General features: G+C 47.8%; 1 protein-coding gene across 1 annotated transcript in view; it reads left to right on the forward strand.

Moving 5' to 3' along the window:
- BTBD9 (BTB domain containing 9) overlaps positions 1–13,452 on the forward strand; it is a 143,064-nt gene that overhangs the window by 128,255 nt on the left and 1,357 nt on the right. Inside the window, exon 10 of the mRNA XM_018567386.1 lies at positions 11,144–11,222. Within this exon, the coding sequence (XP_018422888.1) occupies positions 11,144–11,222 (79 nt within the window). The remainder of the gene's footprint in view (positions 1–11,143; positions 11,223–13,452) is intronic.

Consider the following 13,452-nt stretch of genomic DNA (forward strand, 5'->3'; position numbering starts at 1 on the left):
CATTGTCATCCCTTTAAATGTCGGGCTGGATTTATTTCTCCCCGCACGTGAAAAGACAATACCACAAAGTCTCTCCTTCCCTCGCCTTTGTTTCCCCTTAAAGGGCAAACGTCGATGATAAGTTTTTCAGGGAAGGCTTATCGCTGTAAGGTCTTTCAGCAGAAGAAACGGTCCGTCTGGGCTGTAAATCCCGAGTCGGACGGTAATTAGCGCGGTGTCCCTCTGTGGGATAACCTTTCCTTTGTGGCGGGCGACGGCCGTTGCTGTGAAGGTGGATAAATGAACGTCCGTGGCATGATGAGTATATCGCTGGAGACTCTCTGCAGGGTTCAGATTTTCTGTCCCGGAGATGCTTAATATTCAGAGTAATAAAAGTCTGCAACTTTTCTGTCACTACTGTTAAAGGGTATCTCTGGTCAAAAATTAAACCTACATTTATATTTCTATATTGAATTTCCAGAAGTTCTGTCCCATTCCTAATAACCACATCCATCTAGAAGTTTCTAAAATCATTAATAGAAGATGCCCCTAGGAAGGACTTCCTCAATGCACTGACACCATTTCACTCAGTCCTGTAAATATGAACTTCCTGGTGTCACCGCTCACACAGAGCCTGCCGTCTAAACTACAACTCAACGTCTGAACCATGTAACCTTATCATTGCTTGCTGGAAGCAATGCATTATAGTAGGGATGCACCGATACTGGTTTTTCGGTATCGGGTACGAGTACCGATATCTTTTTTTTTGGTACTGATAGCGGAAGTCCCATTAAGGAAGCCACGCTGCATGAAATGACTCGCCACCTGGCTTCCTGATTAGACGAGAAGCCGGGCAGCGTGTAATGACTCGCTGCCCGGCTTCGCCATTAGCATGGAGCCAACTTTCTGGCCGATCAGGAAGCCGTGCGCCGTGTAATGACTCCGTGTTCCTCATTGGCCAGGAAGCCAGCTCCATACTCCCTAGTCATGAGATGATGAGGAAGCATGAAGCCGGCTTCCCGGCCAATCGTTACACGGCGCCCGGCTTTCTGATTGGCCAGTTTGCCAACCAATCAGGAAGCCGGGCAGCGTGTAATGACTGTAAGACTTGGCACGCCTTTTGTTTTGCTAAACCTGGAATGTTTTAGCGGATTTAAATTGAGAGTCTGGCTGGGCTTTAACAATTGTAGTTTTGTGGTAGTGGCATGGCCAGTGCCCTTGGTATTATGGTACAGATACAGTTAAAGTCAAATTGAACATTCCTGGTGCTTCAAAACAAAAGGAGTTCATTGTGGTTCAGTTTGCTTTCTTTCTAAAGGCCACGCCCTGAGTGGAAAAGCCAGTCCCCTGCCAGCAGTTACAAAGTTGTCTTGGAACAACTTCCTTTGTTGGGAAGCCGGGATCTCTCTGCAGAGGTGCGACACATCCCCTGTTGAATCAGAGCTAGAAATCTCCAATCAATAGGGAGCATTGGCTTTCCTGATTGCAGATCTATTGGTCTGCGGCTAGGTTCAGACCTGAGGGACACCAGGGACGCACGTCCCTGGACCGCGTGATCATGTACTAGTGCACACAGCAGTTGCCGCACGGCCCCATTGATTTCAATGGGGTTACATCCGCGGAGCAATCGCTAAAAAAAGGTACAAGTACCACGATCGCGTGGTCCTGGGATAGATCCCAATAGATCCGCAATATAAAGCTCGTGTTTTTGCGACACACGACGCACAGCTTTTTGAAGCCGCGATCGTGTTCAATTGCACGGGCGGAATCGCGGCTTGAAACCGCGCGATCCGCCCAGCACGATTGGGGTGCCATTAGAAAATAATGGCACCTCCAGCGTGATCGGTTGTGGTAGGCGACCCCGTGACCGTCTGGCAATCCGTGTGGTTTTGTGCACGATTGCCGCGTGGTCAGGAGTTGCCCAGGTGTGAACCAAGCTTCACTCAGTAGGGCCATGTCAGCCCTCTGCAGAGAGACCGCTGCTTCCCCACGGAGAGCAAGGGTTCTGTTCTGCCGCAGCTAGCAGGCTTTTGTACTTAGCTGGTTTAGAAAGAAATCAAACTGTGCTGATTTGTACATTGGGTTATACTGGCACAGACTCCGTTATTGCTCACAGCATCGCCGACCTGACTGATAACTAGTCTGTGATACTCGGGGTCATGTGACTCCGTCCCGGCCGGGCATTGCGCAGACACAAGGCAGCAGATAGATCTTGCCTCTTAATTGCACTATGCTCCTGACTGGAGAGATAAGCGAGGACAGGAACACCGGGAGATAGAAATGTTCTTTATTCATTGTGCTATATAAAGATTTTCTAATTATAAAGTTTAATTAAGTTCATTATTTTTTCTGCTTCAGATTAAATGAATATGAAATATTCTGCGACTTTCCCTGAACTTTTCCCAATTACCTTCCTCTTCATGTTTCTCATGTATGCCTAATTCATCAGCCGGTCTCCTCTACACGCATCTGTACACAGACAAAAGACAGACTTTCACTTGGTATTAAATGTTTGGTAAAGGGGACCTGTCCTGCCTGTCAGAGGGGTGACAGCGGTGCTGACCCTAACACCTAGGGTTACCACCTGTCCAGGATTCACCCGGACAGTTCGGGTTTTGAATGCTGTGTCTGGGTTTCATGGCACCAGGAACCCGGACACAAGATGTCAGGCAGACAGGGGCAACCAATATTAAGATAGGGGCTACTGGCCCCCCACTGAAAATCTTCTCAACTGTGTTATTTGCATATTAATGGATGGTGCCCATTACATATGAATAAGCCACGACTCATTCTCCCCAAAAAATATGTCCGCGTGTCGCTAGAGTGTTCGGGTTTCGCTTTAAGAAAAAATGGCAACCCTACTAACACCACATCCCTATAACCAGGGAACCGCAAGTATACAAATACCAGCCTGGATTTTACACTACAACCCCGAATTATGGGATGCAACTGTGTCACCAGGGGTGTGGACATTTTTTTTAAAGAGCTACTTGCCCACGGGCTAAAGCGGGGGCCCAATCTACTTGTCTCTCATTAAAATCTACTTATACCGATACAAAAAAATTGTTATAATCAAAACCGTATTTAACTGTGCTAAGAAGCGCTTGTCATTGGTCAGCTTGGTCATCTGACCAACAAGTGCTTGCAATTTGCGAGCGAAATTCAAAATGCATAGCGCAGGGCTGCACTTGACAGCCGTACGGGGTACAGATTGTACACCCGTACTGGTGGAGGGAAAGGACCGTTTGCCAAAATGCAAGTGTAGCTGCGGTGGGGGGAGAGACGGGGCCAGACTTGATCGGGGGTAGTTCCATTTTCCCAAATTACCTGGGAAAGTTAACTTACCCTTTTAATGTACATTGTGCGTGTAAGAGAATTCTGCTGCCTGGTTGCCACAATATACACATAGTGGAATGAATGGCAGCAGCACTGAACGCACACACACAATGTCCTACGCGTGTGTTTATTTGCATGCAGATGGCGGGGGGCAGCGGTGTTGGTTTTAATTTTTTTTAATATATTTTTTACTTTATCACTTACATTTTTTTTATGTATTCTATTATTTTTTTACATTTTATGTATTCTATTATTTTTTTACTTTTTTTTTATAACGTTTGTTTATTTTTTACATTTTTATTTATTTTTTACTTTTTATGTTTTTACCCAATTTTATTCCTATGTAGGGTAGTTTGGAGGTTCTTATGAAACCTGCCCTCCAACACAGAACAGATCTTCTGTGCAGTTTCTGACAGCTGAGACGTTATGATGACAGTGCTCCAGTCTCACTGAGCAGATCGAAGAACGGACGTTCTTTGCTCTGCTCCCCCACTCTCCATCCTGAACTCATTAGCCATGGTCCCGGGTCCCCCAGAAGAGCAGGGGGACCCCGAAAAACACAGCAGGGAGGGGGGGTACAGACCGACAGACAGGCTGGTACAATTGATCTTATCAGATCACTTGTAAAAAACGTGCAGCGGCTCCCCGCTGTACATTTAGCTCTGCTTGCCCGAAGCAGGGCTAAATGTACAAAAAAAAAAGAACTACTCGCCCAGAACTGCATGTCCCAGGCTTCGGGCGATAGGAATTCCACAGCCCTGGTTCACCTTCCAGCAGGTTGCTGAGAAGCTCACAATGTATTGATGTGGAGGTGTGACTGATCTGCAGGAGAGGAAGGAGCAGAGTCCTCCAGCAACGCAGAAAAGTCAGGAGAGGAGAGTTACATAGAGGAAGGGGCAGAGTTTTCCAGCAGTGCGGAGTGTACCAGAAGAGGAGAGTTATAGAGGAAGGAGCAGAGTCCTCCAGCAGTGCAGGAGAGGAGAGTTATAGAGGAAGGAGCAGAATCCTCCAGCAATGCAGAAAAGTCAGGAGAGTTAGAGGAAGGAGCAGAGTCCTCCAGCAGAGCAGAGTATTCCAGGAGAGGAGAGTTATAGAGGAAGGAGCAGAGTCCTCCAGCAGGGCAGGAGAGGAGGGTTATAGAGGAAGGAGCAGAATCCTCCAGCAATGCAGAAAAGTCAGGAGAGTTAGAGGAAGGAGCAGAGTCCTCCAGCAGAGCAGAGTATTCCAGGAGAGGAGAGTTATAGAGGAAGGAGCAGAGTCCTCCAGCAGGGCAGGAGAGGAGGGTTATAGAGGAAGGAGCAGAATCCTCCAGCAATGCAGAAAAGTCAGGAGAGTTAGAGGAAGGAGCAGAGTCCTCCAGCAGAGCAGAGTATTCCAGGAGAGGAGAGTTATAGAGGAAGGAGCAGAGTCCTCCAGCAGGGCAGGAGAGGAGGGTTATAGAGGAAGGAGCAGAATCCTCCAGCAATGCAGAAAAGTCAGGAGAGTTAGAGGAAGGAGCAGAGTCCTCCAGCAGAGCAGAGTATTCCAGGAGAGGAGAGTTATAGAGGAAGGAGCAGAGTCCTCCAGCAGGGCAGGAGAGGAGGGTTATAGAGGAAGGAGCAGAATCCTCCAGCAATGCAGAAAAGTCAGGAGAGTTAGAGGAAGGAGCAGAGTCCTCCAGCAGAGCAGAGTATTCCAGGAGAGGAGAGTTATAGAGGAAGGAGCAGAGTCCTCCAGCAGGGCAGGAGAGGAGGGTTATAGAGGAAGGAGCAGAATCCTCCAGCAATGCAGAAAAGTCAGGAGAGTTAGAGGAAGGAGCAGAGTCCTCCAGCAGAGCAGAGTATTCCAGGAGAGGAGAGTTATAGAGGAAGGAGCAGAGTCCTCCAGCAGGGCAGGAGAGGAGGGTTATAGAGGAAGGAGCAGAATCCTCCAGCAATGCAGAAAAGTCAGGAGAGTTAGAGGAAGGAGCAGAGTCCTCCAGCAGAGCAGAGTATTCCAGGAGAGGAGAGTTATAGAGGAAGGAGCAGAGTCCTCCAGCAGGGCAGGAGAGGAGGGTTATAGAGGAAGGAGCAGAATCCTCCAGCAATGCAGAAAAGTCAGGAGAGTTAGAGGAAGGAGCAGAGTCCTCCAGCAGAGCAGAGTATTCCAGGAGAGGAGAGTTATAGAGGAAGGAGCAGAGTCCTCCAGCAGGGCAGGAGAGGAGGGTTATAGAGGAAGGAGCAGAATCCTCCAGCAATGCAGAAAAGTCAGGAGAGTTAGAGGAAGGAGCAGAGTCCTCCAGCAGAGCAGAGTATTCCAGGAGAGGAGAGTTATAGAGGAAGGAGCAGAGTCCTCCAGCAGGGCAGGAGAGGAGGGTTATAGAGGAAGGAGCAGAATCCTCCAGCAATGCAGAAAAGTCAGGAGAGTTAGAGGAAGGAGCAGAGTCCTCCAGCAGAGCAGAGTATTCCAGGAGAGGAGAGTTATAGAGGAAGGAGCAGAGTCCTCCAGCAGTGCAGGAGAGGAGAGTTATAGAGGAAGGAGCAGAGTCCTCCAGCAGAGCAGAGTATAACAAGGGATGAGTGTTACTGGAGAAGAGACTCTTCTAGTAGCTTTGGAAAATGAAGTGAATTCCAATGACTAGTACAGGAAATCTGTTACTGTCTCAGGCTCTTGTCACGTCTTTAAGTTAATAATCTATTTTTTTTTTTTGCTTTGTACATTATGTGTTAGACAGGTGCTCTTCTTTTTTATTTTCACCCAACTACTTCCAGTAGTATAATATAATATCCATTCTTATTACAAGCCTCGCCACCCCGCAGCATTCATTTGGACGAGCTCCTTTACAATACAATTTATTATTACTGAAAATACACTTTTGATCCGACCGACGCACAATGGCGCCCAGACAGGTCTTCCTGGTCTCTGTGCGCCAGGAGCGTGTCTTCTGTGTGATGTGGATCCTCTTTGTCAGCTCCTGTGTATTGTCATCTGTGCGATATATATAATCAAGAAAGTGTCACCGCTGACAGCACGACGACTCCGCTCATATTAAGCTTTCCTTCTCTATTATCTAAACACGCAGCAATCTCATCCGGGATTTGGTTCTGTTTGCATACCGCGGTCTGCCCTGAGCTCATTGTCGGCGAGTCGCTTAACAGAATGACTTTGTAAAGCATTAGGTTTATATATTGGGCTCAGCAGCGAGCTCTTTCCTCCGCAGCACCCGTCTTCTAATATACGTAGTATACCTCCATCCACATTGCTTTCCTTTCACAATTAAAGCCACGCTACTTTTATGAAAACTTTTTAGCTTTGCTAACGTCTCTCCTTTCTCTGTGATTTTTTTTGTTGTTGTGTTAAAGGGAATGTATAGGCCAATTTTTTAGGGGGGATTTATTTTATTGTTTCTGTTTTCATTTCCATGAATGGGAAACAAAAATGTACACTGCCTGACCCCAAAAAAAGCCATTGAAATGAATTACAAATCTCAGGGAACCCCTTGCCAGTAAAATTTTATATATATACACACACACTGAGTGGCCTGATTATTATGACCACCTGACGTTTGTAGGTAAATTAGCGATAATTTGGCGCTGAAGTTGCTAGAGGGCCAGACCATTATAAATAGGGAAGCAGGTTGTTTACCACGACAGTAGAAGTGATTTGTTTCTGAAGATACGGGGAAACAACGCGATTTAACAGCCTTTGAACGTGGGATGATTGTTGGCGCTCGGAGCCATGGAGCGAGTATCAGCAAAACAGCAGAATTCGTTAGATGTTCAAAAGCAGCTGTTGTTAAATCTATATTTTCAGGAAAAACATAACCTATCTGCTTGTCACTGCAGTACCCAGCACAAACTTTGGAACCTACCGGTCAGGAGTGCATTGTGACACATGCAAATGCTCTGTGTCTGTCTCCCAATTCTGCTCCTGCATTGGCACCCTGTTACAAATGATGGACACTACAGGTGCCCATGCCGAAACACATTATTATGACGCCAATTGTTAACCTTGTTCTGAAACCTCCTATGTTCGGCCTGATTGTATCAAATCCAATCACCAGATAGCGGATGTCACCAAAGACTTTGCATTCATGAATATTCTATTGCATGCAGGAGGGTCCAGGCAAACAAAATGATGTGGTAGATGTTTTGTTTTTGTATGGTCAAAAGGAATATTTCTCTCCTCACCTCAGCATCTGTCACAGAAAGGATAGCAGGAACCTATAATGAAGAAGGAGGAAATTGCATCATAACAAAGGGGAGGAGACAAAAAAGTGCAATAAAAACTGTGACCACAAGATGGCAGCATAACAGAGGGCAGTAAACCATGACCATGCACAGAGACTAAACACCAATGCAATTACATTGCCCATACAATTGCTGGAGGCAGCATACACCTTGTCACTATCAGGAAACCGGTGCAGAGCATTCATGTGATGCTGGAGGGAGTGTAAGTATACAGGAAATGGACCAAAGAGGCTCGAGGAGATCAGAACAAGATGTAAAAAGGTGAAAGTAGGAGTTTATGGAAGAAACAAGGCACTTTATTAGTGATACACAAAGCACAGCAAACAATTATCCAGTTGGGTTTTACATCTGCTGTAATATTGCTCTATTTTTAACGTTGACTCCGCTCTGTTATCTTGCCGCAGAGCCGGTTACAAGTCTGTTATTTCAGAGTCGGGATGTGTAATCCGTACCTGACAAGCTATTTGGTGTGACACGGTCAGGTCTCCGGTAGCTCTGTGATGTCTCTTCTAGCTCCCCAAATACCAGCATGACAACGGTGACGTCCTCTCTATTCTCTGCATCCTCAGATAAGTACAATGACTCGGCGAGGTGGGGAGACCGCGCTCTTTCATGTGCGGCATGTGCGCTGGAGATAAGCGTCCCCACTTTCTTCTCTACAAAGACCCGCCGAACGCGGCAAGCTTTCAAGTGGCGGATTTTATATAGCTGCCTGTTTGATAGCAATATTTTCATCTCGTGTTTTATCCTGCAGGGGTCCCTTTTTGTAGGTTCTGAATTTAGGATTATTGCCTCTGGGGATTTATCAGCCTGTGATTCTTCCTTTTTATGTCTCGCGTGGAATGAAGGGGATGGTCAAAGTTCCCGCATTCGGCACACTGTTTTCTGGGTAAGGAACGAGAGCGAGAGAAAAGTGAACTCATGTTTTCAGGAAAATTATGCTACCAATTAACTGGTTTTTTTTTTGCAAGCCATCTTGGCAATTTGCGTGCCGCTTTTGGTTGCTGACCCTCTGATTGTGAACTCCTGACGCTGAGTGTTTTCCATCACACAGAAGTACAAAATGATCACGCGAGTTTTGGAGTTGCTTTGACTAGGAATGCAGGTGCCGATGCCAAGTATTTGGGCGAGAAGCTGGGCAGCAAGTTATTACATGCTGCCCGGCTTCCCGATTGGCCGGGAAGCCAGCTTCATGCTCCCTCATCACGCGGGAGAATGGAGTCGGCTTCCCGGCCAACCAGGAAGCCGGGCAGCGTGCAATGACTCGCTGCTCAGCTTCCTGGTTGGTCGGGAAGCTGGAAAATGAGAAAGCCAGGCGCTGTGCAATGTCGCCGGGTTTCTGATTGTCCGGGAAGCCGCCTTCATGCTCCCTCGCCACCTCGTGACAAGGAAGCATGGAGCCCGGCTTTCCGGCCAATCAGGAAGCTGGGCACGGCGTCATTACACGACCCGGCTCCCTGATAGTCCAGAAAGCCGGCTCCATGCTTTCTCATCACCTAGTGACAAGAAGCATGGAGATGGCTTCCCTGCTAATTGGGAAGCCGGGTGGCGAGTCATTACAAATTATGACCAAGAACAAATGTGGGTCCTGAGGTTATATGGGTTGAGAACCACTGGTCTAAACCAAATAAGCTTTTGATTAGAGTTTAACTGTGTCCCCCAACCTTCACCGTGTCCCCTAACCTTAACCCTGCATGGCAGTGAGCAGATATCCTGACAGAGGGAGAGGGACCATTATAAAATGTCATCTTATAAGTGCAGACTTCATTACACCCGCACTGATGTCATGCCGTCTTCTGCAGGTAATAAATATGCATCGTCGGGCTGAAGCTTTATGCCAGTAATAAATTGTCTCTTATAGAGCATATCGCAGGGAGAGGGAAGATCTTTCACAGGAATAATATAGAATGACACAGACCTGTGCCGAGGAGGATCTGACCGCACTTTGTGTAACACTTCATTTCGCTTGTCACAACTGAGACATCGGGTACAGCCTGATCTTATGGCGGGGGGGGGCTGCTGAGGACTCTCCCAAAAACTAAGGCCATGATGATTACTGTCTGCCACGGGGTGGACTTGAATCTAAAGGGAAAATATCAAATAAAAAAGATCAGGGATTTTTATGAAAGCATTGACACAAATAAAAGAATCTGGGGGTCCTCATTCAAAATGAGTTGTAATAATTTCTGGGTCTCTGTTTCTCTATGGAATTTGGGCAGATGATGGCTGGTGGGAGGGGCCTGCAGGGTGCTGTACATAGCTTCGTACCCCTCAAGAGCCCTCAGCCCTGATGCAAGCAGTGGGCTGGCTCTTGGGAGGAGTTATGCAAATATAAAAACACCCTGATGGGTGGATGTCAGTCTGGAGGAGTGGGCGTTCCTAGGCAGACTGTATTTGCATGAAGACCGCCCTAACTAACGCCCACATGTGATGCTGAGCGTCCATGATTGACCGAACTAAAATTCAAAGAATGAATGGGGTGGTCTGGGGACAGCCAGGCTGGTGACGGAAGCGCTAGATGATGCTGGATGTCCTCCAGCCAGGAAAGCAATGCTCTATCTGACTTGCTGCAGCTTCTAATGCACATGATGAGGAGCTCACAGTGTGCAGTGATATCAGAGGAAGCCATTTCAGTTCAGGAGAGCCGGTACAACTGTCCAAGACTGAAGAGAAGTCCGGAGTTCAGCTTTAAAGGGAACCGGACCCTTAATATCAGATTTGCTTGACTTTTCCCTGCGAGTCTCCAGCCCGCCGAAGGAGAAACCAGCGCTTCCTTTCCACATCTATAACTTGCTGCAGCAATATAACACGTTCTTCCCTCCGCAGAAGCCAATTACACGGCTAAGTTGTTCCATTTCTATCCGTCTCCTTCTGCCCTTTGTGAAGAGCTTCGTTGTGACTCTTCTTCCCGGAGATAGAGCGGAATATTCCGCCTCACGTACGCAGCGCAGACTTTGCAAAGTCAGTGTGATCTCTACCGCACGCCGCAACACTTCATCAGGAGGACATTCCGGGATGTGTGCGCTCTCACCTCTGTCTGGAGGCAGACAAATAACTTTTTACCTGAAACTTTCTGTACTCCCATATGAAGCTGCTGCAGGAGCCGGCCGGAGAGGTCAGAGCATCGTTCTCCAGGCCCAAGGGGGCTACCGTGACCCAACTCTGTGCCTTCTGATGGAAATGGTACAGCTGGGTCAGGGCTCCAGCTATTGAGAGCTGAGATTCTAGGGGACATTAGAGTGTAAGCTCCTCTGGTGCAGAGACTGATGTGACTGGCTCAGTGTTCTCTGTATAGCACTGCGGTATATGTCAGCTATATAAATGTGTTCTCTTTAAAGATTATACTGTATACATGGGTTATGTGCTGCGGTGTGAGATCTCTACTCTCCCTCTATAACTGTAGGTGACTGATGATGATGATGATGTAGATATTTGTACCCGTTGCAATGTATTTTGCTGTATTGCATACTCTGATATCCCCCCTACATCTTCCCGCGTAGCGTCATGTAGATAACACGCGGAGTTGATATTTCCTCCAGTTCGGATGAAACGTTTCATGTGTAGTATGTTGTGTGACACGGGAGGACACTGATCTTGATAACTGTCATCTCTCATTTTAGGTCCTGGCAGACGATCACTTTTGACCGACAACCGACATGTTTTATCAGGATAGTCGGGACGCACAACACGGCGAATGAGGTGAGACTCACGATGACTTCTATAGCAGATCCAGGGTACGGTACATGACATGGCGATCAGCTATGACATCACTGTAAGCTATTAAAATGAGGGTCCCCGGAGTTTATCTTTAGGGCTCATTCAGGGGGTGTACATGTCCATAGGGCATGCACGCCCATATAAAGACCCAATTCCGCAATGAACAGGTGCATCGTGTAATTGCGCGCAGCAGCCTGTCTTCCCAGTAGGAGGATGCGGCTGCACGCAATTACACGCCGTCACACGCACTCTCGAACCTGTTCGGGTGTCCGCACCTGGATGCAGACAGTGTGTGTTCCAACTGTGGACACAGGACCTCATGGATATGCAGGTGCGTGTGTGCGTCTGCGTGTAATTTGCGTGCAGCAGCCTGTCTTTCCCAATGGAAGGATGCGGCTGCACGCAATTACATGCTGTCACACGCACTCTCGAACCCGTTCGGGGTCCGCACTTGGATGCAGACAGGATGCGCGGGTGTGCATGCACCTCCCATAGGGAAGAACGGTGACGCAATTACAAGCAGCACCTGTCCTGTCCAGAATCGGGTCTTTTGATGGGCCTGCACGCCGTACGGACATGTACACCCGTCTGAATGATCCCTACAGCTGGTTCCTACCTTTGCACCTGCTGGCTGATAGCGATTGATGTATAATATGTGTAATATACATCTATAGCATATTGGAATGTTATAGTAAGATTTATATGGAGTATTTCCATATTTATTGATTAAAAAAACCCACAAAAACAGAACATAAATATGAGAAATCACTAAGCGGTCCCTTCAAATGGAATTTTTATTGTTGGATCCTCCAGCATCTCATTGCGTGTGTATTTATGTAGATTAGCGTGTTACACGGCTTATTTTCTACCCTTCACTCCCGGCTGATCCATCGTCTCCCGCAGACAGTAAATCTATTGTCAGCATTGATTGCAGCTTTATCAATTTCCCTTCTGCCCGAGACGCACAATATATCAGCCTCATTATGTCCCTATTTCTTTATATCAGTAATAATTGTGATGTGTGCGATGCAATCATGGCTTTCGAGTCGAACACATAAGTAAAGAAAAACAAATCTCTTTTCCTGCAGCTCGGTCTGGAGCGCTGCGCCGAGGCATTCACACGGGCCATCCATTTTATTACGCTCTAAACAGTCTAGAAATTGCCGTCGGTAATGACTACAATCTGTATGATAATTTCCAGTCGTGGCGCAGTACATGGAGTAATTACATGAGACGTTTCTGCTGCACCCGGACCGCCGAGACTTGGCATCCCAGTGAACCAGTTACTAAAAAGTCACTGCTGCGCTCTCTCTTCTTGTGCAGTGTAACTGGTCTGTCTCCGCCCCCCCTCCTGTAGTGGGTCCCTCCCACAGCTCTGTATAGGCTATATACAGCAGAGTGACTATGTCTCCGGCTGTCTGGCGAGTGGCTGACTCGCCTTTTGTTTATAGGGTCCAGGCGCCCCGTTGGTATTGCCAGATTTCTACGTTCAAATGGAGCTTGAGCTCTCCCAAAATGGCCGCCGATTCTACATCTGCAGACATCTTTGCTGTGGGTACTCTTTTTTTTCCCCCTCTAATGACATGCTGTAGTGGACAATTAGATGACTATGGGGCGCTGAAAGAGTTCCCATAGTGATTCTAGCCTGCTCAGCTGCATTGGTACTTCCAGAGCATGGACAGGCCACAGCCACCTGAATGCAACCCCATCAGTGTTGTGGCACCATCCAGTTTCTGAGCAGGACCCCGTCGTGGTCACCTGCTTTTACTCCGCCACCCCCTCCCCAGTGTTGTAACAACACACAGTTTCAGAGCAGGGCCATGTGGTGGTCACCTGCATACAGCACCATCGGTTTCAGAGCAGGGCCCTGTAGTGGCCACCTCCATGCACCCCCACAGTTTCGCGTCACCCCCAGTTTCAGAGCAGGGCCGTGTAGTGGCCACGTCCATGCACTCCCACAGTGCTATGTCACCCTCAGGTTGCCGAGCAGGGCCATGTGGAGGTCCTCTGCATGTATCCCCCATGGTGTCACGTCAACCCCCAGTTTCAGAGCAGGGCCATGTACACTGCTTAGATTTCATCCAAGTCCTGCTGACCAGGCTGAAGTTCGAGCAGTGGGTGGCCCCATCGGCATCCCTCCATTCAACAAAAGGCGATTTTTCAATTGACTTTTGTCAGAAGAGCCGGTCCGAAAATTCTCAGCCAAATGGTG

Source organism: Nanorana parkeri, unplaced genomic scaffold (assembly GCF_000935625.1).
Source record: "Nanorana parkeri isolate BGI_ZX_2015 unplaced genomic scaffold, ASM93562v1 scaffold1040, whole genome shotgun sequence".
Taxonomy (NCBI): domain Eukaryota; kingdom Metazoa; phylum Chordata; class Amphibia; order Anura; family Dicroglossidae; genus Nanorana; species Nanorana parkeri.